This window comes from Ornithorhynchus anatinus, chromosome 2, assembly GCF_004115215.2.
Source record: "Ornithorhynchus anatinus isolate Pmale09 chromosome 2, mOrnAna1.pri.v4, whole genome shotgun sequence".
NCBI lineage: Eukaryota > Metazoa > Chordata > Mammalia > Monotremata > Ornithorhynchidae > Ornithorhynchus > Ornithorhynchus anatinus.
In genome coordinates, this window is record NC_041729.1 from 74,948,067 (window position 1) to 74,975,011 (window position 26,945).

Here is a 26,945-nt window from a genome sequence, read left to right on the forward strand (position 1 = left end):
GAGGTCAGTGCAGTGCGAAGGAGGAGAGAGTTGGTAAGTAGGTGAAGGAAGCACCCTCAAAATGCCACTACTGCATCATTTTTCTGATTTTTTACTTAGTAGCATCCAGACGCATTGTTTCTCTGTGCCAGCCTGCAATATCGTCATTTACATTTCAAGCCTGTTCTAGAGGTAGAAAGAAGGCTGACGAAGTCACCACTTCTTTCCCGATGAGCCAGTTATATAAGTTACCTTGGTGACGGGGCAGGATAATGTCATCATTTTTCCCACCCTGCACACACTGTGTGGTATCTGTTCTGTCTGATTCCTTCCTCTGGATGTGATCCCTGGGAAACCGCGAAGGAACTGATTTTAGATCATTGGTTTGGATGCTGCGCCTTGTGGAATTCAGTGTTTCCTTTCCGTGCATCGGTTTCATCAGCACGTTCTTCAGAGTACTGCGTGGAAAAATTGCCCAAAACAATGCTGCCATTGTTTGGTGCAGAGTAGTAGCTGATCCACTGAGTATCTCCCACTAAAATTAGATTTCTCAGCAGGATTCTGAACTTCCATCCTATGGGAGATGATACTGCTGCAGCTAACAGGTCTCTGCAAAGCCCCTTTCATCAGGACTTTCAGAGAAGCAGTGTGGCCTAGTGGAGAGATCCCAGGCCTGGGAATCAGGAGGATCTGGGTTCTAATTCTGGCTTTACCATTTGTCTGCTCTGGGACCTTGGGCAAGTCACTTCACTTCTCTAGGCCTCAGATACCACATCTGGAAAATGGGGATTAAGACTGTAAGCCTCATGTTGGACATGGACTGGGTCCAACCTGATTAGCTTGTATCTCTCCCAGTGCTTAGTATAGTGCCTGGCACATAGTAAATGCTTAACAAATAACACAGGGGAAAAAAGGGCGGAGGGTGATTGTCAGTGTTAGGATTTCTGAATTTTTGAAACCAGTTCTGCCCTGAGTAATGCTGAGCACCTTATCCCAGGAATGAAGCCCTTGACCTACAAAATAGATATTTGGTTGTGTAGGATGACGTTTACCAGCTTTTCCCAAGTGTTTAGTCCAGTGTTCTACACACTGTTGGCGCTCAGTAAATGCCACTGATTGCTTATCCTTGACTTACCTCACCAGCGGAATTCTTATCTTTCTACGGATTGCTGAACTTTTACCTCTACACTTTGGCCTTCGTGTATTCCCCTTCTAAAAATGCTCTTTATGGTAAGTAAACTCCAGTTCTAGATGCTGAGCTACGAAGCTGAGTCAGAAGTCTGGATAAGATTAAAATATCTATGTTCGGTAAAGGTCATTAGCATTCCATTTTGTTCTCTACAATGTCATTAGCAAATACCAGCTATGTGAGTTCCTGACTTACTGCCATTAAGTGAAATCCCCAGTTTTGAGTTGAAACGATAGAAATTGGAGCGCTATCTAGTTGAACAATGTGGGTCTTTAGAAAACCCTCCTGAAAATAGAGCAAAGGCCTGAAAGTCAGAAGGACCTGGGCTCTAGCCCTGGCTCTGCCACTTGTCTGCTGTGTGACCTTGGAGAAGTCACTTTACTTCTCTGTGCCTCAGTTACCCCATCTGTAAAATGGGGATTACAACCGTGAGCCCCAAGTGGGTTGTGGTCTGGGTCCAACCTGATCAGCTTGTATCTCCCCGGCACTTAGTAACAAATACCATTAAAAACAAATAGATCAATGAGTGAGATCGAAGTGGTCTAGCCATCGGCTGTCTGGGGCCTACCGTGTTACACTTGTTAAGCTCATTAAGGGCAGAGGGATTAGCTAAAATTGGATCATCACAAACAGAGTGGACTGGAGAAATGCTTTGGAGGCACAGTGAAGCAAACGCCCAGAGCAGTGTAGCAAAACCGTGGACAGCAAAAGAGCTCCCTCAGTCTGGTTGAGCTGAGTATTTTAGCAATTACTCAGTGCTGGGCACTCAGTCAATTATATTTATTGAGCGCTTACTGTGTGCAGAGTATTGTACTAAGTGCTTGGGAGAGTACAATAAAACAATATGAGACAAATCCCCTGTCCAATATGAGTTTATAGTCTAGAGAGGGAGACAGACATTATTATAAATAAATGACAGATATGTACATAAGTGCAGTGGTGGTGGTGGGTGGGGGATGAATAAAGGGAGCAAGTCAGGGTGATGCAGAAGGGAGTGGCAGAAGAGGAAAGGAGGGTTTAGTCAGGGAAGGCCTCTTGGAAGAGATGTGCCTTCAGTAAGGCTTTGAAAGAGGGCAGAGTCATTGTCGGACTATGAAGAGGGAGGGCGTTCCAGGTCAGAGGTGGGACATAGGCGAGAGGTCAGTGGCGAGATAGTCGAGATTGAAGTACAGCGATTAGGTTGGCTTTAGAGAGCGAAGTGTACTGGGGAGTGGTCGTAGGAGAGTCGCAAGATGAGATAGGAAGGGGTGAGGTGATTGAGTGCTTTAAAGCCAATGGTGAAGAGTTTCTCTTTAATGCATAGGTGGATGGGCAACCCCTGGAGGTTCTTGAGGAGTGGGGAAGCATGGCCTGAACATTTCGGTAGAAAAATGATCTGAACAGCAAGCAGTGAGTGTAAACTCACTGTGGGCAGGGATTGTGTTAAATTGTCCTCTCCCAAGTGCTTTGTACAGTGCCCTGGACACAATAAGCACTCAGCAAATACCATTGACTAAGATTTGGGCTAAAATCTGGGTTTGCTAGAAGTAAAAACAGGTCAGACCAAAAGCCTGGTCCCACAAGAAACCCACCAAGTAAGTCCTCATTCTGTGCCACTTTTGCACAGTGCAGCAAGGGGTTGGCTGACTGATCCACATTAGTCTCATCAGCCATATACATATATCTGTATAACCAGATGTAGATATATATATATATATACATATTTATGTGTATCCCAGGAGCAAGCGTCACCCTCGAATCTGAAGGCAGCCACATCATTCTTTCAATCGTATTTATTGAGGCTTACTGTGTGCAGAGCACTGTACTAAGCGCTTGGAAAGTACAATTTAGCAATAAAGAGAGACAATCCCTGCCCACAACGGGCTCACAGTCTGCGGGGGGAGGGGACAGACATCAATACAAGTAAACAGGCATCAATATCAATAAATACAATTACAGAAGTATACACATATACATAAGTGCTGTGGGGCGGAGAGAGGGGAGAAGACCAAAGGGAGCAAGTCGTGGGTACACAGAAGGGAGGGGGAGCCAAGGAAATGCGGGGCTTAGTCTGGGAAGGCCTCTTGGAGGAGGTGTGCCTTCAGTAGGGCTTTGAAGGGGGGAAGAGTGATTGGTGGATCTGAGGAGGGAGGCCATTCCAGGCCAGAGGTAGGATGTGGGCCAGGGGTCGGCAGCGAGACAGGCGAGAATGAGGCCCAGTGAGAAGCTTAGCACCAGAGGAGCAGAGTGTGCGGGCTGGGTTGTAGGAGGAGAGAAGGGAGGTGAGGTAGGAGGGGGCAAGGTGATGGAGAGCTTTAAAGACAATAGTGAGGAGTTTTTGTTTGATACAAAGGTGGATAGACAACCAATGGAGATTTTTGAGAAGCAGGGATGACATGACCTGAACGTTTCTGTGGAAAGATAATCCAGGCAGCAGAGTGAAGTATGGCCTGAAGTGGGGAGAGGCAGGAGGCTGGGAGGTCAGAAAGGAGGCTGATCCAAAAATGCAGTATGGATACGATGAGTGATTTATACTAAGATGGTAGCGGTTTGGATGGAGAGGAAAGGACAGATCTTGGCGATGTTCTGAAGGTGGGACCGACAGGATTTGGTGACGGATTGGATATGTGGGTCGAGTGAGAGGGCGGAGTCAAGGATGACACCAAAGTTACGGGCTTTTGAGACGGGAAAGATGGTTGTGTCGTCCATAGTGACAATAAAGTCTGGGAGAGGACAGTGTTCGGGAGGGGAGATAAGGAGCTCTGATGTGGACAAGTTGAGTTTGAAGTGGCAGGAGGACATCCAGGTGGAGATGTCCTAAAGGCAGGAGGAGATGCGAGTCTGGAGGAAGGGGGAGAGAATAGGGGAGATATAGATTTGGGTGTCAGCTGCATAGAGATGGTAGTTAAAGCCGTGGGAGCGAATGAGTTCTCCAAGGGAGTGAGTGTAGATGGAGAATAGCAGGGGACCAAGAACTGAATCTTGAGGTACCCCCGGAGCCCACGAAGGAGACTGAGTCAACGACCAGAGAGATAGGAGGAGAACCAGGAGAGGATGGAGTCTGTGAAGTCAAGGTTGGATAATGTACTGAGGAGAAGGGGACGGTTCACACTGTCAAAAGCAGGTGAGAGGTCGAGGAGGATTAGGATGCAATAAAGAGCCGTTGGATTTGGCAAGAAGAAGATCATTGGTGACCTTTGATTGAGAGGTTTCAATGGAGTGAAGGGGGCGGAAGCCAGATTAGAGGGAATTTGAGGCGGCGAGTGTAGACAACTCACTCAAGGAGTTTAGAAAGGAAGGGTAGGAGGGAGATGGGGCAATAACTGGAGGGGGCTGTGGGGTCAAGGGAGGTTTTGGGGGGATGTAGGGGAGACATGGGCATGTTTGAAGGCAGTGGAAAAGAAGCCGTTGGAGATTGAGTGGTTGAAGATGGTAGTTATGGAGGAAAAGAGGGAAGGGATGAGAGTGTCTTTCAGTCCAGTTTCACAGTGATCAGAGTCATTCTCAAAGCCCCTTAAATGGGCCTGGGAGTCAGAAAGGCATGGGTTCCAATCCTAGCTCTGCCACGGGTCTGCGGTGTGATCTTGGGCCAGTCATTTCACTTCTCTGGGCCTCAGTTATCTCATCTGTAAAATCGGGATTGAGACTATGAGCCCCACTTGGGACAGGGATTGTGTCCCAACTGATATGCTCATATACACCCCAGTGCTTTGTACAGTCCCTGGCATATAGTAAGAGTTTAACAAATACCACAATTATTAATGTTATCATATGGTTTTGTAGGGACAGAAAGTGCCATGGAAATGTTTCACATTTTCATGACTATTAACCACTTTTTGTTAAAAATACAAAGGGCCTGTCACAAGTCTCTTTTGAAACAACTTGATGGCTATTGTTTTTGCAGCACAAAAGATCCGGCACCCCTGTTTCTATCTCCATTTTTAGGGAGTCCAGATGGCAGCTTACTGTGTCATTATTTATGTAGTGTATTTAAATATGTAAATCTTTTTATGTTTTATTCCTTTCCTGGTAATTAGATGGAGTGAGCATGGGATATTTTCCAGGCAGGACTGGGCTTTCAGGCAGCTAATTAAATGCCAAACAGGATTCCACTTAAAGCAAGCGTCTGTGCTTTAACATGGTGTGTGTTTAAAATGATGATCCGTTTTGGGACTGTGGTTTATTAATGGACCGTGGACCAAATGACACATTCATCCATATATCAATTAAAGACTGCTGGCTAACTCTAGAATGTAAGCTCCTTGTGGGCAGGGAGCATGTCTTCCTACTGGGTTACATTGCCCTCCCCCAACCTCTTGGTTCACTGCTCTGCAAACAGTAAGTGCTCTTTAAAGAGTGATTGCCATTCACTGCCCTCCTCCAACTAAGAACAGAACAGAGAAATAAGTAGCACACAGGGAACCATATGAAGGCTATAGGTGTATGTTGATCCAAGCTAGGCTAATCTCACACATATGATAGAAATAATATAATAGTATTCCAGAAGTTTCTGGAATAGAGAACTAGTTTGCTCCTCAGGACTCATCCCAAGGAGGAAGCTAGTTTATGTGGGATGTCAGTCAGTGGTGATGCCAGGTGGAACTCAGCTAATTCCAGGAGTGAAAATGAACAAGAAAGAGGGGTTTGGAAAATGGGGAGAAACCCCCAGAGCCACAAGGAGGGAGAAGTCTTGTAGGCTGTAAGCTTCGTCTAGACCCTGAGTTCCCTGTGAGCAGGAAAAGTGTCTACCAACTCTGTTGTAGTGGACTTTCCCGAGGGCTTAGCCCAAGTTCCTTAGTTCCCTAATTAAGCTCTCCTTTCCTCTTCTCCCACTCCCTTCTCTGCATTGCCCTGACTTGCTCCCTTTATTCATCCCTCCTGTCAGCCCTACAGCACTTATGGACATCTGTAATTCATTTATTTATATTAATGCCTGTCTCCGCATCTAGACTGTAAGCTCATCGTGGGCTTGGAGTGTATCTGTTTCTTGTTATAGTATACTCTTCCAGGTGCTTAGTATAGTGCTCTGCACATAGTACACACTCAATAAGTACGACTGAATGAATGAATGACCTGCCCACAGTGAGTACTCGGTAAATACCATTAATCAGTCGATATGAGTCCCAGCAAAGCGTCCTGAGGGAATGGATGTGGGAAACCAGTGTTTACCAAGAAAGCTGCGGGTCAGCAAGGTGACATACCAGGGAATGACCAGCGGATGGGGAGCCCGGAAAAAAAATCATCAGTTCTCCGATGGTGAATTTCACCTCGGAGTGCACAGTGTGGCTGAAAAGGCCGATATGGGAACCCCAGTCCCGAATGTATCGGGCACACAAAAAGCCTGTTATGTCGTTGTATTAATGTTTGTAGCAGTTGGCGTTGTGTGTTCGTTTGCCTCCTTTGGCTCTTTCCATGCAAAGCTGTTTGCTCAAAGAGGGTCACTCCCCCCTTCGTGGCAATGAGCACAGAGGTTTGCCCAGAGAAACTGACTTCTATTTTTCATCTGGGAAGCAACATCGTTCTAAGACTTTGCAATGTGGCTTCCTTAAAGCACTTCCTCAGCCCGCCTTCCTTTCGGCTTCCCAATTTCAGCTTGCCATACGGGAGGGCACCCACTCCTGGATTTTAAGTTAGGAGCTTATATCAGATCCGGGACTGGCTGTTATTCTTGATTCAATCAATCAATGGTATTTATTGACTGCTTTTCATGTGCAGAATGCTGTACTCAGCCCTTGGGTGAGGACACTATAACCGAGTCGGTAGCCTGTACTAGTTAAGATTCTGCTCCTACCAATATCTGGTACTGTTCCTTACTGATAACACGCAGTCACTGAGAACATCCCAGGTGCGGTTGTTGATGAAACCTTCATGTAAATACTAACTCTCTGTTTCCACCAAAGGGTGTGCTATGTGTATGTGAAACCTGCCCTATCAGAGGGAGGGATTTGGGCACTTGGTCGGTTAGTCGTATTTATTGAGTGCTTACTATTCATTCATTCAGTCAGTCATATTTATTGAGTGCTTACCGTGTGCAGAGCACTGTACTAAGCACTTAGAAGGTACAGTTCGGCAACAGATAGAAACAATCCCTATCTAACAACGGGCTCACAGTCTAGAAGAGGGGAGACAGACCACAAAACAAGTAGACAGGCATCAATAGTGTCAGTATAAATAAATAGAATTAAAGATATGTTCACATCATTAATAAGTAGAATAATAAAATAAAGAATATGTACCTATAGACACAAGTGTTGTGGGGTGAGGAGGGGGATAGAGCAGAGGAAGTAGAAGCGATGGGGAGGAGAGGAGAAGCAGAAGAAAAGACTTTTCTTTGTGTGATTTCCCATTCCTATGCGACTCAAAGAACAAAGACTGTTTCTCCTTTTTCTCAGTATTGGGCATGTATCTCTTTTTGCTTTGGCACCATGTTGCTTAAGATTTACTCAATCAGAACCAAGAAGTTTTGGCCTTTTGCTTGGGGATTTTTAATAATTCTTCTGGTATTTATCAAATGCTTCCGATGGGCTAAGCACTAAGGAAAGCATAAGGTTATGAGATCGGGTATAGTCTCTATGGGATTCACAATATATCATCCTCATTTGCAAATGACTAGAAACTTGTCTTCTAGATTGTGAGCTCACTGTGGACAGGGCAGTGTCTACAACTCTATTGTATGCATTCATTCAATCGTATTTACTGAGCACTTACTATGTGCTGAGCACTGTACTAGGTGCTTGGAATGTACAATTCGGCAACAGAGACAATCCCTGCCCAACAACCGGCTCACAGTCTAAACAACTTGTACTCTCCCTAATGCTTAGAACGGTGCTTAGGACATAGGAAGTCCTCAATGAATACTATTGATTAATTGACGAGGAAACCAGGGCCCAGAGAGGTTAAGCAACTTGCCGGAAGAGAGTACACTACAGTGGGAGAGTACACTATAACAATATAATGGACACATTCCCTGCCCAAAATGATTTCTATTTATTTTTATTAATGATATGTATATATAACTCTATTTATTGTCTCAGAATCGCAGTTGAAAGATAATCCTGCCTTTTCCATGCTGAATGATTCTGACGACGATGTCATTTATGGGTAAGTGAAGAAAACTCCTTGGACAATTCAAGGCCAGAATGGGTATTGTCCCTCATTTGGCACCTCCCACTTCCAGCTGCCTTCGGGGGTGTATTTCATTTCCCAAAGGGTTGCTGTGATGTGGTCATCTGTCCCTTTGGGTTGTGGGGACTTGAATATGGCCCTTTCACTTCCTTGGGGATGAAACTTTACAGCCTCTGCCATTGCTTCGTTCTTAAAGAGGGTGGAAGAGGGTGGCGGACCCCACAGAAAATACTCTCCAGAAGGTGCGGGCTTGGGGATGAGCAGGAGGGTAGAGGGAATAAATAACTGGATTCCTGATAACTCGGATATGACCCCTTGTTTAGAACGCGGAGCCCACCGGAAAGGCAGAAATCAATAGCTATTGGGGTAGTATTGTACATTCCAAGCGCTTAGTACAGTGCTCTGCACATAGCACTCAATAAATACTGTTGAATGGATAGGATGGTTTTAAAAGTGCCTCTGTTCACAGGAGTGACTACGAAGAAATGCCCCTGCAGAATGGCCAGGCCATTAGAGCAAAGTACAAGGAAGAGACCGACAGCGACTGACCCAGTCGAGGAGGTTGGTTTGGCAGGAATGAAAAGGGACCTGCAAATTTGTCCTTGATGCACCTCTTCCTGACCACCTCACTTGTCTCCTTAAAACTGAACTTTTACTCGCGTGGGTGGGTTTCCTTATTTTGTGTGTTTTTCTTTATGGCGTCAAAAAAGAGAAGTGAAAACTGAAGGGACCAAACGGAAAGAAATGCCTGAATGCACGTCCCGCTGGAGTGAGGGAGCCGTGGAGGAGGGACTGGGGCAGGTTAGTAAAACTCCAAAAGCCGAATGCTCTGGCCTAGGTCTGAGGAAAACCTCTATTTGTGTTAAAGCCAATATTCAGCGGGGAGACGGGCTGCTTCGTTCGAAATCCTTCCAAACGCTTGTTTCGCTCAGACGCCTGAGTCCCCGCTGCCCCTGACTGCCATGACTGTTGAGATGGAAATTGCATTAAGGCTTCCGCAAGCACCATAAGCACATACCAACACGCCCACCACATCGATGGAGCGACACGCTGCTCTTTCCCTCTCCATCCGTCCCCGTTCACCAAACCCAAAGCAAAAACCCACGGGGTTCAGGCTCCTAGGGGCAGCACCTCCACCTTTGGTGCTTTGCTAAGGGGCCGTTGAGGTCAAATTTCCCTTTAGCTATTCTCCCACTGCGGGCTGTTCCAGTCCCTGGTCTCGGGGCTTCCAGCAGTTATTCTGGGACCAAAATGACTAGTGCTAATGTCGTCGAGAAGCTGTAATGAGGTTTGGAAGGCCATGGCTTTCTCACAAAGTACACACTACTTTGCAGCTTGCAGTGTGAAGCTGGGGGAGGGGGTGTGATTGTGTGAGGGTGTGCATATGCGCACAATAGCCCATCAGTAAGTGAGCATGAGCTTCCATTTGGCTTCTTCAGTGTGGGGAATGGGAGGTTGTTAATGCAGATGCTCCTTGTAAAGTGAGGGATGACAGGGTTGCAGCTTTTCTGCAGACTCAATTTAAAGCAGCAGCCAAGCGGATGATTACAGCCGTCGACATTACCCAAATGTTCGTTTCATTCGCGTTTTCCAAAACGAAGCCCAAACTTGAATCCAACAGAAAACTGACTGAAGATTATTATTATCATTTTTATTTTTTTTTTTGGAAATGATACATGAAATAACCTCTTTGTGCCGAAGACAAGTGTTTTCTCAAATGATCTCTTCCCCATCAAAAGAAATCTCCAGAGGACCGGAGTGGAAACAAATGGGTTTCTTCACCGGTGATGGAGAAGATGCATTTGATTTCATACTGCCAGAGTTGAAATGAGATAGAAAGCATATAAGATTGACAAATCCCGTTCCCCCAGAAGGCTGATTTTTTTTTTGTTGTTGTTTTACAAAGTCTAGCATCGACAAGAGCTTTTCTTTTTACAGTAATTTTTCCCCTTGCATTTGCTTCAACACCACGTACTGTGGAAATCTCTGGTGATGGCACGCTGAAGTACACAGGTAAAGAAACTAACTCTATCCTTTGCCTGCTGAGGACTGATATCCTTTTCCTTCATAGGTGCACCAATCGATCAGTGGTATTTATTGAGTGCTTACTGTGGTGCAGAGGCACTGTACTAAGCATTTGGGAGAGTACACTACAACAGAATTTAGCAAACATGGTCCCTGCCCTTAATGAGTTTACAGTCTAGAGGACAAGTTTACAGAATTCAGAAACCTGTCATCGCAGTTGAATGCGTTCCCTTCCAGGCAGGGTTTAGAATAGGGTGATTCGGAACCTCAGAGACGTCTATGGAAATGCTGTTCATTGTGATAAGTTGATATGATTTTCCCTTTTAATGTACACTCTGGTGATGTGGTTGTGGCTTTAATGACTCTGCAGCTTAACACAGACTTCTGTTTAGATTTCTGTATTTTTTAAAAATCTTGTACAAATCAGTGAACTTATCATCAAACTGCAAGGATAATTCAGAATTTACACACTGAATTTTGAAAAACCAGTTTTTGCAGTGTTGTTACTTCGTATCTATTCCGTGCGTTTAAGGGCGTTGATATTAAATCCTTTTTTCTGCTGTGAAATTTAGCATCACAACTTCCAACAGGTCTCTTCCATGTAAAAAAAAATGTTGGTTTGAGAGAGCAAAGGTTTAATTTTGCTGTTAACTCATTCCAGAGTATGTTTGTTACAGGATACTAGTTTTACCTCTTTTTGTTAGTGAATAGAGAAACCATTTTTTGTGGGTCAATTCATTTAAAAAAAAAAAAGGCCTACGGGAAATTTTGACCCCTTACTGTTGGAGAGATTTCTGTAGAGGCGTCTCTGCCCTATCATGTGATTATCAATTTGCCTGCCTTTGTTTTGAAAAGCAGACCTGCTCCCTTTAAATGAAAAATAGAGAATAGATAAAATCATTACGGTATTTGTTAAGCGCTTCCTATGTGCTTGGCACCGTCCTAAGCACTAGGGTAGATACAGAGCAATCAGGTTGTCCCACGTGGGGCTCACAGTCTTAATCCCCATTTTACAAGTGAGGTAACTGAGGCACAGAGAAGTTCAGTGGTTTGCCCAAGGTCACACGGCAGACAAGTGTGATACATGCTTTGCTTGCATTTTTTTCTTTCTCCAGCTCAAGAGTAAAAATACTTCATTCTGAAAAGACATTTAGTAAATGATGCACTTTGAATTTTCTTTATCTTACATATTCCAAAGTGTTTCAGGAAAATGTAGAAACTTGCTCAGGGCTTCATTATGTTAATTGCCACAGTTTCTAAACTGAAACCCGAAAACTGGCCAGGAAACTGATGGTAGCGGGAAAGTTCTGGCCTTCTCAGCAAATTCAAGGCCTCGCAAATTTGGGCTTTTCCACGACAGTGAATTGAGCTCAGTCAGTCCTCCCCTAATGGGGGAACGGCATTCTTGAGGAACGGCTCATTTTAGGTAGGGAGGGCAGTGATGACCCTAGAGAATACTGGATGCCTCCGTGCCCTACCCAGAAGCAACAGAAGCACATTATGTTGGTTGTGCTGTGTCACAAAAGTGTTTTTTTTTTGTGGAAATCCTCAGAGCCTGCAGCATGTCCTCAGGAGGACTCCTGCCTCTCCTCCTTTTCCCCAGAACACACACACAAACTCACGTAGATTCGCTGGCCGCTGTGCTCCCTCTAAACCGGACACCATTTCCGAGCTGCGGGGTCCAACGCAGATGGAAGCTGGGGTTTTGAAACAAAATTCCCAACATAATCAGTATTTTTTAAATAAGCAGCTTACTCCAGTTCACCAAGGTCTTGGTGCCGTACGGTCACTAGATGCCATCCCTGCCCTCAAGGAGCTTACAAATGAGGTATCAATGCCAGTTGGGGGTTGGCTTTCAGCTGGTCTGTCTGATGTTAATCTGGACAGGCGACCTCCCTAATTACAGAATACTCATATTCTAAGATGTGCACCTCGATCAAGACCCTGCACATGTTCATAACTGTTTCTTCTGACACCGCATGCATTCCATTCCACCAGGCAGGTGTGTGTTGTTGGAAGAAAATTCCCTGATTCCTCAGCAGCCTTCCATCCAAAATGCCTAGTGAAAACATGCCTTTTGGCTGAACTGACTCTAGTGAGTTTTGTGGGGAGTTTCTGGGTGTGCAGAGAGAGCTGTTTTTCATGCAGACACAGCGATAGATCCCCGTAATAGTTTTCCTGGAGTAACCTAGTAGTATCGAGCCAATATTTCCCAGGCTACTACTGCATTGGAGATTATTTCTTTTAAGGGCACATTCAGGGAATTGTCCCCAATCCATTCTGTGGAGAACCAACAAGTTAAATGTCCCTGAATCTAAGTGGTTCAGAAATGACATGTTGTAAGTTCACAGATATATTTGACTGCCCTTATATTAGTATTTTTTTCCCCTTCTGCACTCTTTTGCTCAAAGAATAAGGCCTTGGATAACTTCTTTGGAGGGGTCGTTCTCTGTGAATAACCAAAGGCAAGCAATGTAACTCACAGCTGCAGAAATCTGTGTGTTTGAATTTTGAAGGTCGCTGATAGTGAAAACCAAATTTTTGAAGAGACTCTTCTAATGAGCAATTTTTAAACCAAAGGGAAGTTACTATAAATGAAAGGCGACCTCTTTTGTGTTCCACGTGGACGAATAGCCCTAGCGATAGGATCCATCTAGTGATATGTGCTACCGCAACTTTTTAATAAGCTGTAAATATTTGTTAAATGAAATAGCTCGATTTGTATACCGACTGGGTACAGATTGTGTAAGATAAGAATTATATTAATGAGCTGTAAATACAGTGCTGCTTTTGAGGTAGTGTGCATGGGATTCTTAATATATGTTTAGTAGTCACTTGTGTCAAATCAGACAAACCCAGTTAATATTTAAGTTCGGCAAATCTGGCATGATTTTGGGGAAGACATGTACCCTAAGATCATCCTGTTAAATATGTTCATAAATAAAATTTTATACTGTCTTTGCACTGGTAAATGTATTTTATTTGCCGTTACTTCTCTGCTTTTCCCATACACGGGCCTAATTAAAAGGGAGTACAGGAAAACGGAAATAAAATGGTATACGCCCAAAGGTCACCCAGCCAGCAACTGGCAGAGCCGGGATTAGGACCCGGGTCCTCTGATTCCCCAGCCTGGCCTCTTTCCACTGGGCCAATCCTGCTTCTCCCACTTACTTGGCTATAATGTCCAGCATGCCATAGTGGCTGGAGCACGGGCCTGGGAGTCAGAAGGCCAAGGGTTCTAATTCCAGCTCCACCACTTTATCTACTATGTGACCTTGGGTAAGTCACTTCACTTCTCTGTGCCTCACCTACATCATCTGTAAAGTGGGCATTGAGAGACTGTGAGCCCCACATGGGACAGAGACTGTGTCCAGCTCCATTGGCTTGTATCCACCCCAGCACTAAGTACAGTGCCTGGCACGTAGTAAGCGCCTAACAAATACCACAGTTAGTATTATTAAGTCATTGCTCACAGCTGGATCCCAATCAATCAGCTACCTGTAAGGCTCAAAGTGATGCAGTCGTGGTTACAGCATCCTGCGTAACAGAGGGGCTCAGGACGCCCAGATGAATGAGGTTGGCAGTCCAGCCTAGACCACGATTCTGAGACGACTTCACCCTCGGCTGGAGGACCGTTGGGGGCCAAGACTCCCCGCTGCTCCCCTGGAGCTGGGGCTTCTTCTGGTGGCAGTGTGGCCTAGTGACCTCCAGCTCTGCCCACGGCCTCCTTCCTCGAAGACCGTGGGCCCCAGGTGAGATGGGACCCGCTGAATCAGATCTCATTATCCTGGAATTTCCCTAGTGCTTAAATCACCGATGATAGGATATTTATCATCAACCTCGTCTGCTTCAGCCAGCGCATTTTCAGGTAGGAAACAGGTCTGAGGATTTAGCCGGGGAAGCGGAGGGAGGTGAGTGGTCATGACCAGTTTGCCCTACGTGTCTCAGGGCAACCCATTCCTCCCTAGTACTTAGGCAGGGGTGGCCTCAAGTAGGAAGGAGAATGGTGCAGGAAAGTGGAGGTCGTGAGCTGGAGTGTGGCAGAGGGGATAAATAGAGTTTGCGACGACATCACGGGATGTTAGCTTCATCGTTCACCCCCATTTTAGTTTGAAAGCAATACTTCAAGCTTGAACTTCAATAATTTATTATATTAACCAGAGTACAAAGTGTGAAAAAGTAGTGGGGTGTGTAAATCATTTGAAATATTCAAGAGTAAAGAAAGTTCATTGCAGCAGATCGTAGCACCTAGAAGAAATCAGTTAAGACAAGGTGGCAATACTGGTGTTCTGATTACACCTGGCTAACAAGAGTGTGCCTTAACCCCAAAGACAGCAACTTTGGTTTTCTGTTTCTACAAATGAACAAGGTGAAGTGTGCAGTCCATGTAAAAGTTGAATATTTTGGTTTTCTCTTTCTGCACCACAGAGTAGCAAAACAAAACAAAAAAACCCCAAACACTTGATATTCTGAAGATTCACAGCAATGGAATGGAAATGTTGGAAACAGTCGGGAAAACTTTTCAAGCAAGTTAAATGGCCAATCCAAAGGTACTGACTATACAGTACATAGTCTTGTTCTCCCATCTCACGGTACAGCTTCCTATGGAAAACGACAAAATGACCAGCATTAGGGTTAAGACAGAGCACACTCTACACAACCAGATATTTGTATTAATTGCCTTTAGACTGACTACATTTGGAACACATCAGAATATAGGGAAGCATCAGTTCTGGGTTGACCACAGGAAGAAATGGCTTGGAAAAGTACGTTTCACCATCATGGTAAAGTGACAACCAAGAATTCTGAATACAGGTAAGTATTAAGTGATGTTTGTTCTGGTAGAGCCTCATGTTATGGGGCGGGGTGGGGGGAATCTCATCATCAAGCAGCGTGGCATAGTGGAAAGAGCATGGGCCTAGGAGTCAGCAGAAATGGGTTCTAATCCTGACTCCGCTACAAGTCTGCTGTGTGATCTTGGACAAGTCACTTCTCTTTTCTGGGCCTCGATTACCTCATCTGGAAAATGGGGATTAAGACTGGGAGCTCTATGTGGGGCAGGGACTGTATCCAACCCAATTACCTTCTATCTACCCCAGCACTTAGAACGGTGCCTGGCCCATAGTAAGCGCTTAAAAAAACACCACAATTACCATCAAGATTATTTTACTCAACTTGTAAAAAATCAGAACGGATGCCACAGCCGCATTGAGCACACCTTACTTCCATTTCAAAGAGTGAAACATAGTGTGTTACTTCAGAATGTTGCTAGAAAGGTCAAAATCTATTTACTTTAAAAAAATTTTTGAAGCTGGTCTTTCATTAGTCAACCAATGGTATTTAATTATGTACTGTACTGAGCACTTGGGAGACTGTGAGAGGCGAAACACACTTGCCCTGGCCTCGAGGATCTTACAGGCTAATGTTCTAAGATGGTTCATGTCCATTCTTGTTCTCTGTTGAAAACTGTGAGCTCCTTGTGGGCAGGGATAGCCACTGTTTATTGCTGAATTGTACTTTTCCAAGTGCTCAGTACAGTGCTCTGCACACAGTAAGTGCTTAATAAATACGACTGAATGAAGAAAAGTTAAAACCATCTCATACCGTCACTGGTGGTGTCCCAGAAGCAAGAGCTGGCGGTGTGCAGACCAGCTCCATTCTTCTGCATAATCACGCAGGACACTTTACAGAAAAGAACACTTGGTAAGCGAAACCCACAGTCTACTCACCACACAAACCTCTCTGGCTGACTTTCTTGACCGACCTCTCGCTTTATACAATTCGGAGCACTCATTCACATGGTAGCCATGCTTACACCCACAGGAGTCACCACCTCTGGGGTCATTTCTGACTACAAAGCTGCCCCACACCCTCGGGCTCTTCGAGTGCCCTTTTAGACTCCTCCCCACCATTAGAAGCCCCCTCCCCTATCAGGGGCTCTTCCCAATCTCCATGTGCCCTTCTCCCTCTCACTGAGGACGCAGCGATATTTATTTCTGGGACAAATGCTGGATGTGAAAAAGCTTTCTGATTTAATTTGCCCCACCCATCTGCTAAACACAAGCGAGGAGATGACTCTTTCACCGTAGGGAAACTTATCGACCGAAGGGGCTGATATCTTGTCAGGCTCCGAACCTAATCTCACGTCCTTCTGGTAAATCTCAAACACCGAGCGGGTAGCAGAAGCAAGCTCAAAAACTCTTACCGATGTACTTGAATGGTTTTCCCAGCTTGGTGAGCTGACTTAAAGTCTGTTCCACTACATTGGTGGTCCACTGGTTCACTTTGCTGTGTTGATACGCGTTGCCTCCGATTGAACTTTCAATGGCCTAGACAGATAGGAAAGAAAAACTTTCTTGGATAAGACAAAAGGGTCAGCTACAGCAACTAATACCCCTGAATTGTGACCTGGCAATCCTAAATATTTGAATGTTGCTCAAGGTATATGTATAGCCTAAATTAATCTTTGATATTTGCTCAATGTGTTTCAGGGGACTTCTAGACTTTATTTAATTTGACCGCTTTGTGAACGAATGAATTCAGGTCAGTACTCTTCCCAAAGTGAACAAGATTTCAGTAATGCCAAAGGAGCCTTTCCGGTATGCTCAAAACGACCTTAGACGCCTTCAACCTTTTCACAGGTTGTTTCCACACTTACCGATGTTCTTACGTCTTGTTAGCTTTTATAAAACTACTAAGAGTTTGATCTCCTTTTATTTCCCCATTGGGCATTTAGCGAGAGGCTGAAAAGCTGAAAAAGTGATTTAGGCAACTGAATTAATTGGCTATTTAATCACTGGTAGTCCAGTCGGACTAGAGCCCAACTATATGAGAAGCAGCGTGGCCTAGGGATAGAGCACGGGCCCGGGAGACAGAAGGACCTGGGTTCTAATCCCGGCTCTGCCACTCATCTGCTGTGTGACCTTGGACAAGTCGCTTCACTTCTCTGGGCTTCAGTCCCCTCATCTGTAAAATGGGGATTAAGACTGCGAGCCTCATGTGGGATACGGTCTGCGTCCAACCCGATTTGCTCGTATCTACCCCAGCTCTTGTACAGTGCCCGGCACATAGTAAGTGCTAACAGATACCGTTATTGTTATGATTATTATTATTCAGCCAAGATCAGCATCTGACTCAGCCAAGAAGTTACTAGAGCTCCGCAAGGCCCCCCAAAACCGTCTTCCCCCCAGCCACTTCCCCGCCTCTCTCACTCTACCTGTCCCCACCCCTTGACCACCTCCTCCAACCCTGGTGCTTTCCACTCAGTCTTCCTCCCTCCTGTTCCCACCCATAAATCTCCCAGTCTCTCCCTCTTCCCTCCCCCTCTGCCGCAGCTCGTCTTCATTCATACAATCAGTCCGATTAGACAGTGAGCCCGTCACTGGGCAGGGACTGTCTCTATCTGTTGCCGAACTGTCCATTCCAAGCGCTTAGTACAGTGCTCTGCACCTAGTAAGCGCTCAATAAATACTATTGAATGAATGAATGAGCGCCTAATAAGAGCAGAGCACTGTGTTAAACGCTGGGGAGAGTACGCTACAACAGAACTAACGGACATGTTCCCTGCCCAGAACGACCTTACAGTCTAGAGGACGAGATGGACATTAATATAATGTATAATATAATAATGCTAAAAGAATAGTCCCACAATCTATCAAGGGAAAACGTTATAGTTCCAGAAAGAGTGGGAGTAAAATGATGAGGACCCCTCTCAGGATTGCGCCTGGAGAGTTTCCAGTACTCTACCAGTCTCGACTATGGGAGGGAGAGTCGAGCAGAGGCCTGTCTATTCCGTTCCTAGCTTGGGCAGTGGCTAGCGAGAGGAAGGCCATCTGCTACAAGTCCAAACTCACCTGTGCCGGGCAGCAGCGGCATGGGAGTCGAGGGTGGAGACTCGATTTTCCCTGCGCGGAAGGCGGCAATGGTAAACCGCTTCCGAATTTTGACCAAGAAAACTCTACGGATCCACTGCCGGAACGATTGCAGATGGAGGCGGGGTGATGTGGGACAGATGTGTCCATGGAGTCGTAATGGATCAGGGACGGCTTGTCAGCATACGACAAGACGTGACGAGGGCAGAACGAGAAAGGGGAGTGGAACCTGAAGAATGGAGGAAGTGGAAAACGGCCCCCCACGGAAACAAGGAAGGGTCACCCAGTGAGAAGGTAAGGAACTGTACCTAGCACAGTGTCCACACCTATACATGGTGTATTATTTATTTATATTAATTTCTGCCTCACACCACTGTGCGCCAGGAACATTTCTACCAACTCTGCTATATCGTACTCTCACAAGCGCTAAGTACGGTGCTCTGCACTCAGTAAGTGCTCGGGATAAATACCATTAATTGATGGCCCACAGTAGGATTTCACCAGATATGTAGAACTGACAGAGTCAGGGGAGGAGGAGGAGAGCTGGGAGAAGATTACATTAATGACAAGATAAATTCAGTTGACTGAATTTTTACAAGTCCTATCTGGTCCCCTGAAATCAAACACTTTAAAGGAAATGCTAACGCACAACCAATTAACTAAAAGGAGGGCGACTTTTGTGAAGACAAAAAGAGCCTGGATAATCAATCTCTGAATAGTTGGGAAGCAACAAATGGTTTCTGATAGAGACAGTAACCATGGAGGCTACCTCTGTTTACTGTAGCTACTGTTCTTATTTCCATTTAACGTTCATATTACGAAATGTTGGTAGAAACATAGGTGTTTGTGTGCCAGAAATTTCTGTGAACGCAAAAGAATGTTTGATGAGACCTTGGCGACATTCAATAATAATAATAATGGTATTTGTTAAGTGGTTACTCTGAGCCAACCACTGATGCCAGACTACTTGTTTTGTTTTGTTGTCTGTCTCCCCCATTTAGATTTTGAGCCCATTGTTGGCCAGGGATTGTCTCTCTCTGTTGCCAAACTGTACATTCCAAGTGCTTAGTACAGTGCTCTGCACATAGTAAGCGCTCAATAAATATGACTGAATGAATGAATATTACAATAGCACTGGAGTAGATAAAAGATAATCGAGTTGGACACAGTCCCTGGCCCACATCATCATCAACGGTATTTGTTAATAACGATGGTATTTGTCAGACGCTTACTATGTGCCAAGCACTGTTCTAAGCGCTGGGCACTAAGGGCTTGGGAGAGTACAGTACAACAGAGTGGTAGTCCACAACGAGCACGCGGCTCATTCGTCTAAGGGGGAGGGAGATGGGATATTTAATCCCCATTGTGCAGATGAGGACACTGAGGCAGAGAAGTGGTGACTCGCCCAAGGTCACCCAGCAGGCTGGTAAGCAGAGCCAAGATTAGAACCCAGGTCCTCTGATTCCCGGGCCCTTCCCACTAGACCGAAGAGGTTGTGTAGTATTCATCCCAAATTCTTTGCTGTCTGTCCTGAAATACTCTGACTGAAAAAGGTCAAGAGCCTCACCTGATTTACATATACACAGGTCACTAAATCCTTTCCGTTATCTAAGCCGCCCATTCCGATATAAACTTAGAAGTCACTGCTGACCCGTGCAAAATCATGACTTGAAATAGTTCCTCAAAACAATTTTTGCGATACATTTTCAGATTGATCCGTCTGTTTACAAAGCTTCTACACAAAAATAACAAGATTTGCATCGCTTACCTCTTTTATGATGTTACTCACTTCATCAACAACAAAAGAGCTCTACAGAAAAGGAAAAAAACACGTTAAGACCAGACTAAAAGGAAGCTTAAATAAGGATGGTTAAATTAACTTCTTAAAAAAGCGTAAATCACAAACAGACGGAATTCATTAGTAACATCGAGATCTACTTTAATGATCTGTTCATTTCTGAGAAAATCATTTTAATACAAAACAAAATTTAAGAAATCATTTGGCCTCAGGCTCTAGCCTTTTTAAATCTAGTTTAGATCCCTTTTCAGAGAAGGATAGCTTTAATTTTACCTTAGGATTGTTTGCTTAAATTGCCAGTTTAATTCAAATTGCACGTTCGTGGATGAAATATGACATAATGAAAGCTATCCGATTATCAGTTGCTAAATTTACTGTTGGCCAATTAGTCCCGAAACTCAAAAGCAAATGCACTGGGGCAATTTAATGGTAGTCTATAAATACTATATATCATACTAGCGTTTCTTCAGTCATTCATTCATTCAGTAGTATTTATTGAGCGCTTACTATGTGCAGAGCACTGTACTAAGCGCTTGGAATGGACAAATCGTTAACAGATAGAGACAGTCCCTGCCCTTTGACAGCACTTACTGTGTGCAGAACTTTGTAATACAAGCTTGGGCTAGGGCAACTGAATTAGGAGACACAATCTCTGCCTTCAAGGAGCACTTGGTGAATAAATGTGTCTACACAGACACACACACTCACACTCTGTTGGTATTTTTAGGAGATTACTTCAATTGAGGCAAAGTCTTCTCAAATAGGGCCTTATCCCAAGTCAGTTATCTTATTTAATCTTTATAGCTAATTAGAAAAAGACCTGTATTGACCAGATCGAGCCGCCAAAGCGCTTACTTCACTTGTGGCACTGTAGAAGATCGATGCTGTATCATATCTGGGGATGGAGATTTAAAAGACGGCCCGGCGTAAAGGACACCGGCTCAAAGTTTATTTTTAAAACCATATTAGTTGCCTAAAAGACACGGTGGCCACTTAAAAATAAGTTTTGACCACTGGCGAGTCACACGACGGCAACCTTAATAAATAATGTTCCACCACGGGCCTTAACTGCCAGCGATTTGGTTACTGTTTTTAACCTAATAAGCCCCTTGAGTTCTCCGTGGAAGCGGTTTGGCCTAGGGAAAAAGAGTATGAGCCTGGGAGTTAGAGGATCTGGGTTCTAATCACCGCTCTGCCAACTGCCTGCTGTGTCAGACACGGGGCAAGTCACTGCACTTCTCTGTATCTGTATCTCCATGCTGTAGAGAAGCAGCGTGGCTCAGTGGAAAGAGCCCGGGCTTGGGAGTGAGAGGTCATGGGTTCGAAACCCGGCTCTGCCACTTGTCAGCTGGGTGACTGTGGGCAAGTCACTTCACTTCTCTGGGCCTCAGTTACCTCATCTGTAAAAGGGGGATTAAGTGTGAGCAAGTCACTTCACTTCTCTGTGCCTCAGTTCCCTCATCTATAAAATGGGGATTAACTGTGAGACTCATGTGGGACAACCTGATTCCCGTGTATCTCCCCCAGCGCTTAGAACAGTGCTCGGCACATAGTAAGCGCTTAACAAATACCAACATTATTTATAATTATTATCTCATCTGTAAAATGGGGATTCAATCTGTGTCCTCCCTCCTCCTTAGACTCTGAGTCCTGTGGGGTAAGGGATTGTGTCTGACTTGATTATCTTCAATCTATCTCAGCGTTTAGCGTACGGTGATGAACGAATGCCACAATTATTATTACTATTGAGGACAAAGATCACGTCTATCAACTTGTCCTCTCTCAAGTGCAGAGTCCAGTGCCCTAAAGATAGGAAGTGCTCAAATACCATGGATTGATTATTAATGCAATTTGCAGCGTGGCTCAGTGGAAAGGGCCCGGGCTTGGGAGTCAGAGGTCATGGGTTCAAATCCCGGGTCCTCCGCCTGTCAGCTGGTGGACAAGTCACTTCACTTCTCTGGGCCTCAGTTACCTCACCTGTAAAATGGGGATGAAGGCCGTGAGCCCCAGGTGGGACAACCCGATTGCCTTGTATCTACCCCAGCGCTTCGAACGGGACTCGGCACATAGTAGGCGCCTAACGAGTACCGACATTATTATTATTATTGTAATTTGATTAGACCAGTTGAGTTAAAAATGAACCCATCTGAACTAATGCACGCAAAGATCAAACTCTGTGATTCATTCATTCATTCAATAGTATTTATTGAGCGCTATGTGCAGAGCACTGTACTAAGCGCTTGGAAGGTACAGTTCGGCAACAGATAGAGAACTATGTCTCACAGGCCAGTAATACCTCCATTTTTCCCATTTCCCTAAATGGTTATCAGAGAAGGAATCAAAGACACCGCCGGTCTACCACCGATGCAGAATCAACCAGCAGCGTGGCTCAGTGGAAAGAGCCCGGGCTTGGGAGTCAGAGGTCATGGGTTCGAATCCCCGCTCCGCCGCTTGTCAGCTGTGTGACTTTGGGCAAGTCACTTCACTTCTCTGGGCCTCATTTCCCTCATCTGGAAAATGGGGATGAAAACTGTGAGCCCCAAATGGGACAACCTGATCACCTTGTATCCGCCCCCAGTGCTTCGAACAGGGTTTGCACAAAGTAAGCGCTTAACAAATACCGCTATTATTATCAATGCCTCCCGGGAATTAACGCCAACCCACGTGAGCTTCAGCCTGGCGTTTCTGGGTGAAACGGCAAGAAGCCATTAATAATAATGTTGGTATTTAAGCGCTTACTATGTGCACAGCACTGTGCTAAGCGCTGGGGGAGATACAGGATAACCAGGTTGTCCCACGTGAGTAACGACGCTCCATTTGAAGTCTCAGAAATGATCCGAGCTGGGCGGAAGGCCTGGAGGGACCGATGGAGTCCAAAGGAGGACTTCATTCATTCATTCAATAGTATTTATTGAGCGCTTACTATGTGCAGAGCACTGTACTAAGCGCTTGGAATGGACAAATCGGTAACAGATACAGTCCCTGCGGTTTGACGGGCTCACAGTCTAATCGGGGGAGACAGAAAGACAAGAACAATAGCAATAAATGGAATCAAGGGGATGTACATCTCATTAACAAAATAAATAGGGTAATAAATAGGGTAATAGGGATGTCTTCCGGGCAAGGCCAAAATCCAATCCACTCATTCATTTCATTCAGTGGTATTTATGGAGCGCTTCCTGTGTGCGGAGTGCTGTACTGAGCGCTGGGAAAGTACAATTCGGCAACCGAGACAATTTCCATTCATTCAATCGGATTTATTCAGCGCTGCGTGCAGTGCATTGTACTAAGCGCTGGGAAAGTACAATTCGGCAACAGATAGGGATAATTTTCATTCGTTCATTTAATCATATTTATTAAGTGCTTACTGTGTGCAGGGCCCTGTACTAAGCGCTTGGAATGGAAAATTAGGCAACAGATAGAGATAGTTTTCATTCATTCATTCAACTGTAATTATTGAGCGCTTACTGTGTGCAGGGCACTGTACTAAGCGCTTGGATGTACAATTTGGCAACAGATAGAGACAATTTTCATTCATTCATTCATTCATTCAATCTTATTTATTGAGCGCTTACTGTGTGCAGGGCACTGTACTAAGCACTGGGAAAGTACAAGTAGGCAACAGATAGAGCCCATTTTCATTCATTCATTTTATCGTATTTATTGAGTGCTGACTGGGTGCAGAGCACTGTACTAAGTGCTGGGAAAGTACAGTTCGACAACAGAGGCCACTTTCATTCATTCAATCTTATTATTGAGCTCTTACTGTGTGCAGGGCACTGTACTAAGCGCTGGGAAAGTACAAGTAGGCAACAGATAGAGACCATTTTCATTCATTCATTCATTTAATCGTATTTATTGAGCGCTGACTGTGTGCAGAGCACTGTACTAAGCGCTGGGAAAGTACAATTCGACAAGAGAGACAATTTTCATTCATTCATTTAATCGTAGTTGAGCGGTTACTGTGTGCAGGGCACTGTACTACCCCCAGCGCTTAGAACAGTGCTTGGCACATAGTAAGCACTTAACAAATATCAACATGATTATTATTATTATTATCTTATCTGTCAAATGGGGACTAAAAGTGTGGGCCCCACCTGGGACCACCTGATGACCCCCTGTCTCCCCCAGGGCTCAGTACAGTGCTCAGCTCACAGTAAGCGCTTAACAAATACCAACATTATTATAATTTCTGTTATTATCATCTCATCTGTCAAATGGGGACTAAAAGTGTGGGTCCCACCTGATGACCTTGTGTCTCCCCCAGCGCTTAGCTCAGTGCTCAGCACACAGTAGGCGCTTAAATACCAACATTATTATTATTATATGTTATAATTATCTCATCTGTCAAATGGGGATGAAGCCTGTGGTCCTCAAGTGGGACCATCTGATGACCCCCTGTCTCCCCCAGCGCTTAGCACAGTGCCCAGTTCATAGTAAGCGCTTAACAAATACCAACATTATTATAATTTCTATTATTATCATCTCATCTGTCAAATGGGGATGAAGCCTATGGCCCTCACGTGGGACCACCTGATGACCCCCCAACTCCCCCAGCGCTTAGCACAGTGCCCAGCACATAGCAAGCGCCTAACAAACACCAACATTATCATTCTTATTGCTATAATTATCTCATCTGTCAAATGGGGATGAAGAGCGTGGTGTCTCCCCCAGCACTTAGCACAGTGCTCAGCACACAGTAAGCGCTTAACAAATACCAACATTATTATTATTATTATTACAATGATCTCATCTGTCAAATGGGGATAAAGCCAGTGGTCCTCACGTGGGACCACCTGATGACACACCCTGTCTCCCCCAGCGCTTAGCACAGTGCCCAGCACATAGTAAGCACTTAACAAACACCATTATTATTATTATTATTATTATAATGATCTCATCTGTCAAATGGGGATGAAGGCCTGTGGTCAAGTGGGACCACCTGATGACCCCCCGTCTCCCCCTGCGCTTAGCACATTGCTCAGCACATAGTAAGCACTTAAATACCAACATTATTATTATTATTATTACAATTATCTCATCTGTCAAATGGGGATGAAGCCTGTGGTCAAGTGGGACCACCTGATGATCCCCGTCTCCCCCAGCGCCTAGCACATTGCTCAGCACATAGTAAGCACTTAAATACCAACATTATTATTATTATTATAATGATCTCATCTGTCAAATGGGGATGAAGCCTGTGGTCCTCACGTGGGACCACCTGATGACCCCCCTGTCTCCCCCAGCGCTTAGCACATTGCTCAGCACATAGTAAGCACTTAACTACCAACATTATTATTATTACAATGATCTCATCTGTCAAATGGGGATGAAGCCTGTGGTCCTCACGTGGGACCACCTGATGACCCCCCTGTCTTCCCCAGCGCTTAGCACAGTGCCCAGCACATAGTAAGCACTTAACAAACACCAACATTATTATTATTATTATTATAATGATCTCATCTGTCAAATGGGGATGAAGCCTGTGGTCAAGTGGGACCACCTGATGACCCCCCTGTCTTCCCCAGCGCTTAGCACAGTGCCCAGCACATAGTAAGCACTTAACAAACACCAACATTATTATTATTACAATGATCTCATCTGTCAAATGGGGATGAAGCCTGTGGTCCTCACGTGGGACCACCTGATGACCCCCCTGTCTTCCCCAGCGCTTAGCACAGTGCCCAGCACATAGTAAGCACTTAACAAACACCAACATTATTATTATTATTATTATAATGATCTCATCTGTCAAATGGGGATGAAGCCTGTGGTCAAGTGGGACCACCTGATGACCCCCCTGTCTTCCCCAGCGCTTAGCACAGTGCCCAGCACATAGTAAGCACTTAACAAACACCAACATTATTATTATTATTATTATAATGATCTCATCTGTCAAATGGGGATGAAGCCTGTGGTCCTCACGTGGGACCACCTGATGACCCCCCTGTCTTCCCCAGCGCTTAGCACAGTGCCCAGCACATAGTAAGCACTTAACAAACACCAACATTATTATTATTATTATTATAATGATCTCATCTGTCAAATGGGGATGAAGCCTGTGGTCAAGTGGGACCACCTGATGACCCCCCTGTCTTCCCCAGCGCTTAGCACAGTGCCCAGCACATAGTAAGCACTTAACAAACACCAACATTATTATTATTACAATGATCTCATCTGTCAAATGGGGATGAAGCCTGTGGTCCTCACGTGGGACCACCTGATGACCCCCCTGTCTTCCCCAGCGCTTAGCACAGTGCCCAGCACATAGTAAGCACTTAACAAACACCAACATTATTATTATTATTATTATAATGATCTCATCTGTCAAATGGGGATGAAGCCTGTGGTCAAGTGGGACCACCTGATGACCCCCCTGTCTTCCCCAGCGCTTAGCACAGTGCCCAGCACATAGTAAGCACTTAACAAACACCAACATTATTATTATTATTATTATAATGATCTCATCTGTCAAATGGGGATGAAGCCTGTGGTCCTCACGTGGGACCACCTGATGACCCCCCGTCTTCCCCAGCGCTTAGCACAGTGCCCAGCACATAGTAAGCACTTAACAAACACCAACATTATTATTATTATTATTATTACAATGATCTCATCTGTCAAATGGGGATGAAGCCAGTGGTCCTCACGTGGGACCACCTGATGACCCACCCTGTCTCCCCCAGCGCTGAGCACAGTGCCCTGCACATAGTAAGCGCCTAACAAACACCAACATTATCATTATTATTGTTATTATTATTATCTCATCTGTCAAATGGGGATGGAGCCTGTGGTCCTCCCGTGGGACCACCTGATGACCCCCCCCCCGTCTCCCCCAGCGCCCAGCACAGCGCTCAGCACGTAGCAGGCGTTACCTCCTCGGGACCCTGGAACTCGTCCATCGCTACGACGCCCCAGGCTCCGACGGCCACACCGCGCCTGCGCACTCCTCGCCCTCCCCCCCCCGTGGAGCCCGTTG

The 26,945-nt window shown here is 45.2% G+C and overlaps 2 protein-coding genes and 1 non-coding gene across 5 annotated transcripts in view; 2 read left to right on the forward strand and 1 right to left on the reverse strand.

The window, feature by feature from the left end:
• The window catches only part of TMEM181 (transmembrane protein 181), a 127,987-nt gene extending 117,202 nt beyond the window's left edge, over positions 1–10,785 (forward strand). For all 3 annotated transcript variants that reach the window (XM_029058205.2, XM_029058206.1, XM_039911138.1), the window contains exons 15-17: positions 1,120–1,209; positions 8,182–8,248; positions 8,742–10,785. In XM_029058205.2, the coding sequence (XP_028914038.1) occupies positions 1,120–1,209; positions 8,182–8,248; positions 8,742–8,820 (236 nt within the window). In that variant the 3' untranslated portion in view covers positions 8,821–10,785. The remainder of the gene's footprint in view (positions 1–1,119; positions 1,210–8,181; positions 8,249–8,741) is intronic.
• A 3,642-nt stretch (positions 10,786–14,427) lies between these two features.
• On the reverse strand, positions 14,428–26,945 carry DYNLT1 (dynein light chain Tctex-type 1). The gene is made up of 5 exons (XM_001514925.5): positions 26,842–26,945; positions 19,937–19,978; positions 16,503–16,626; positions 15,902–15,979; positions 14,428–14,899 (listed from the first exon to the last, which is right to left on the reverse strand). The coding sequence occupies exons 1-5, from the start codon at positions 26,866–26,868 to the stop codon at positions 14,829–14,831; spliced, it is 342 nt and encodes a 113-aa protein (XP_001514975.2). The 5' UTR covers positions 26,869–26,945; the 3' UTR covers positions 14,428–14,828.
• On the forward strand, positions 18,003–18,140 carry LOC114809639. Its single transcript, XR_003757415.1, has one exon. It is a non-coding gene; the product is annotated as a small nucleolar RNA SNORA7 (small nucleolar RNA).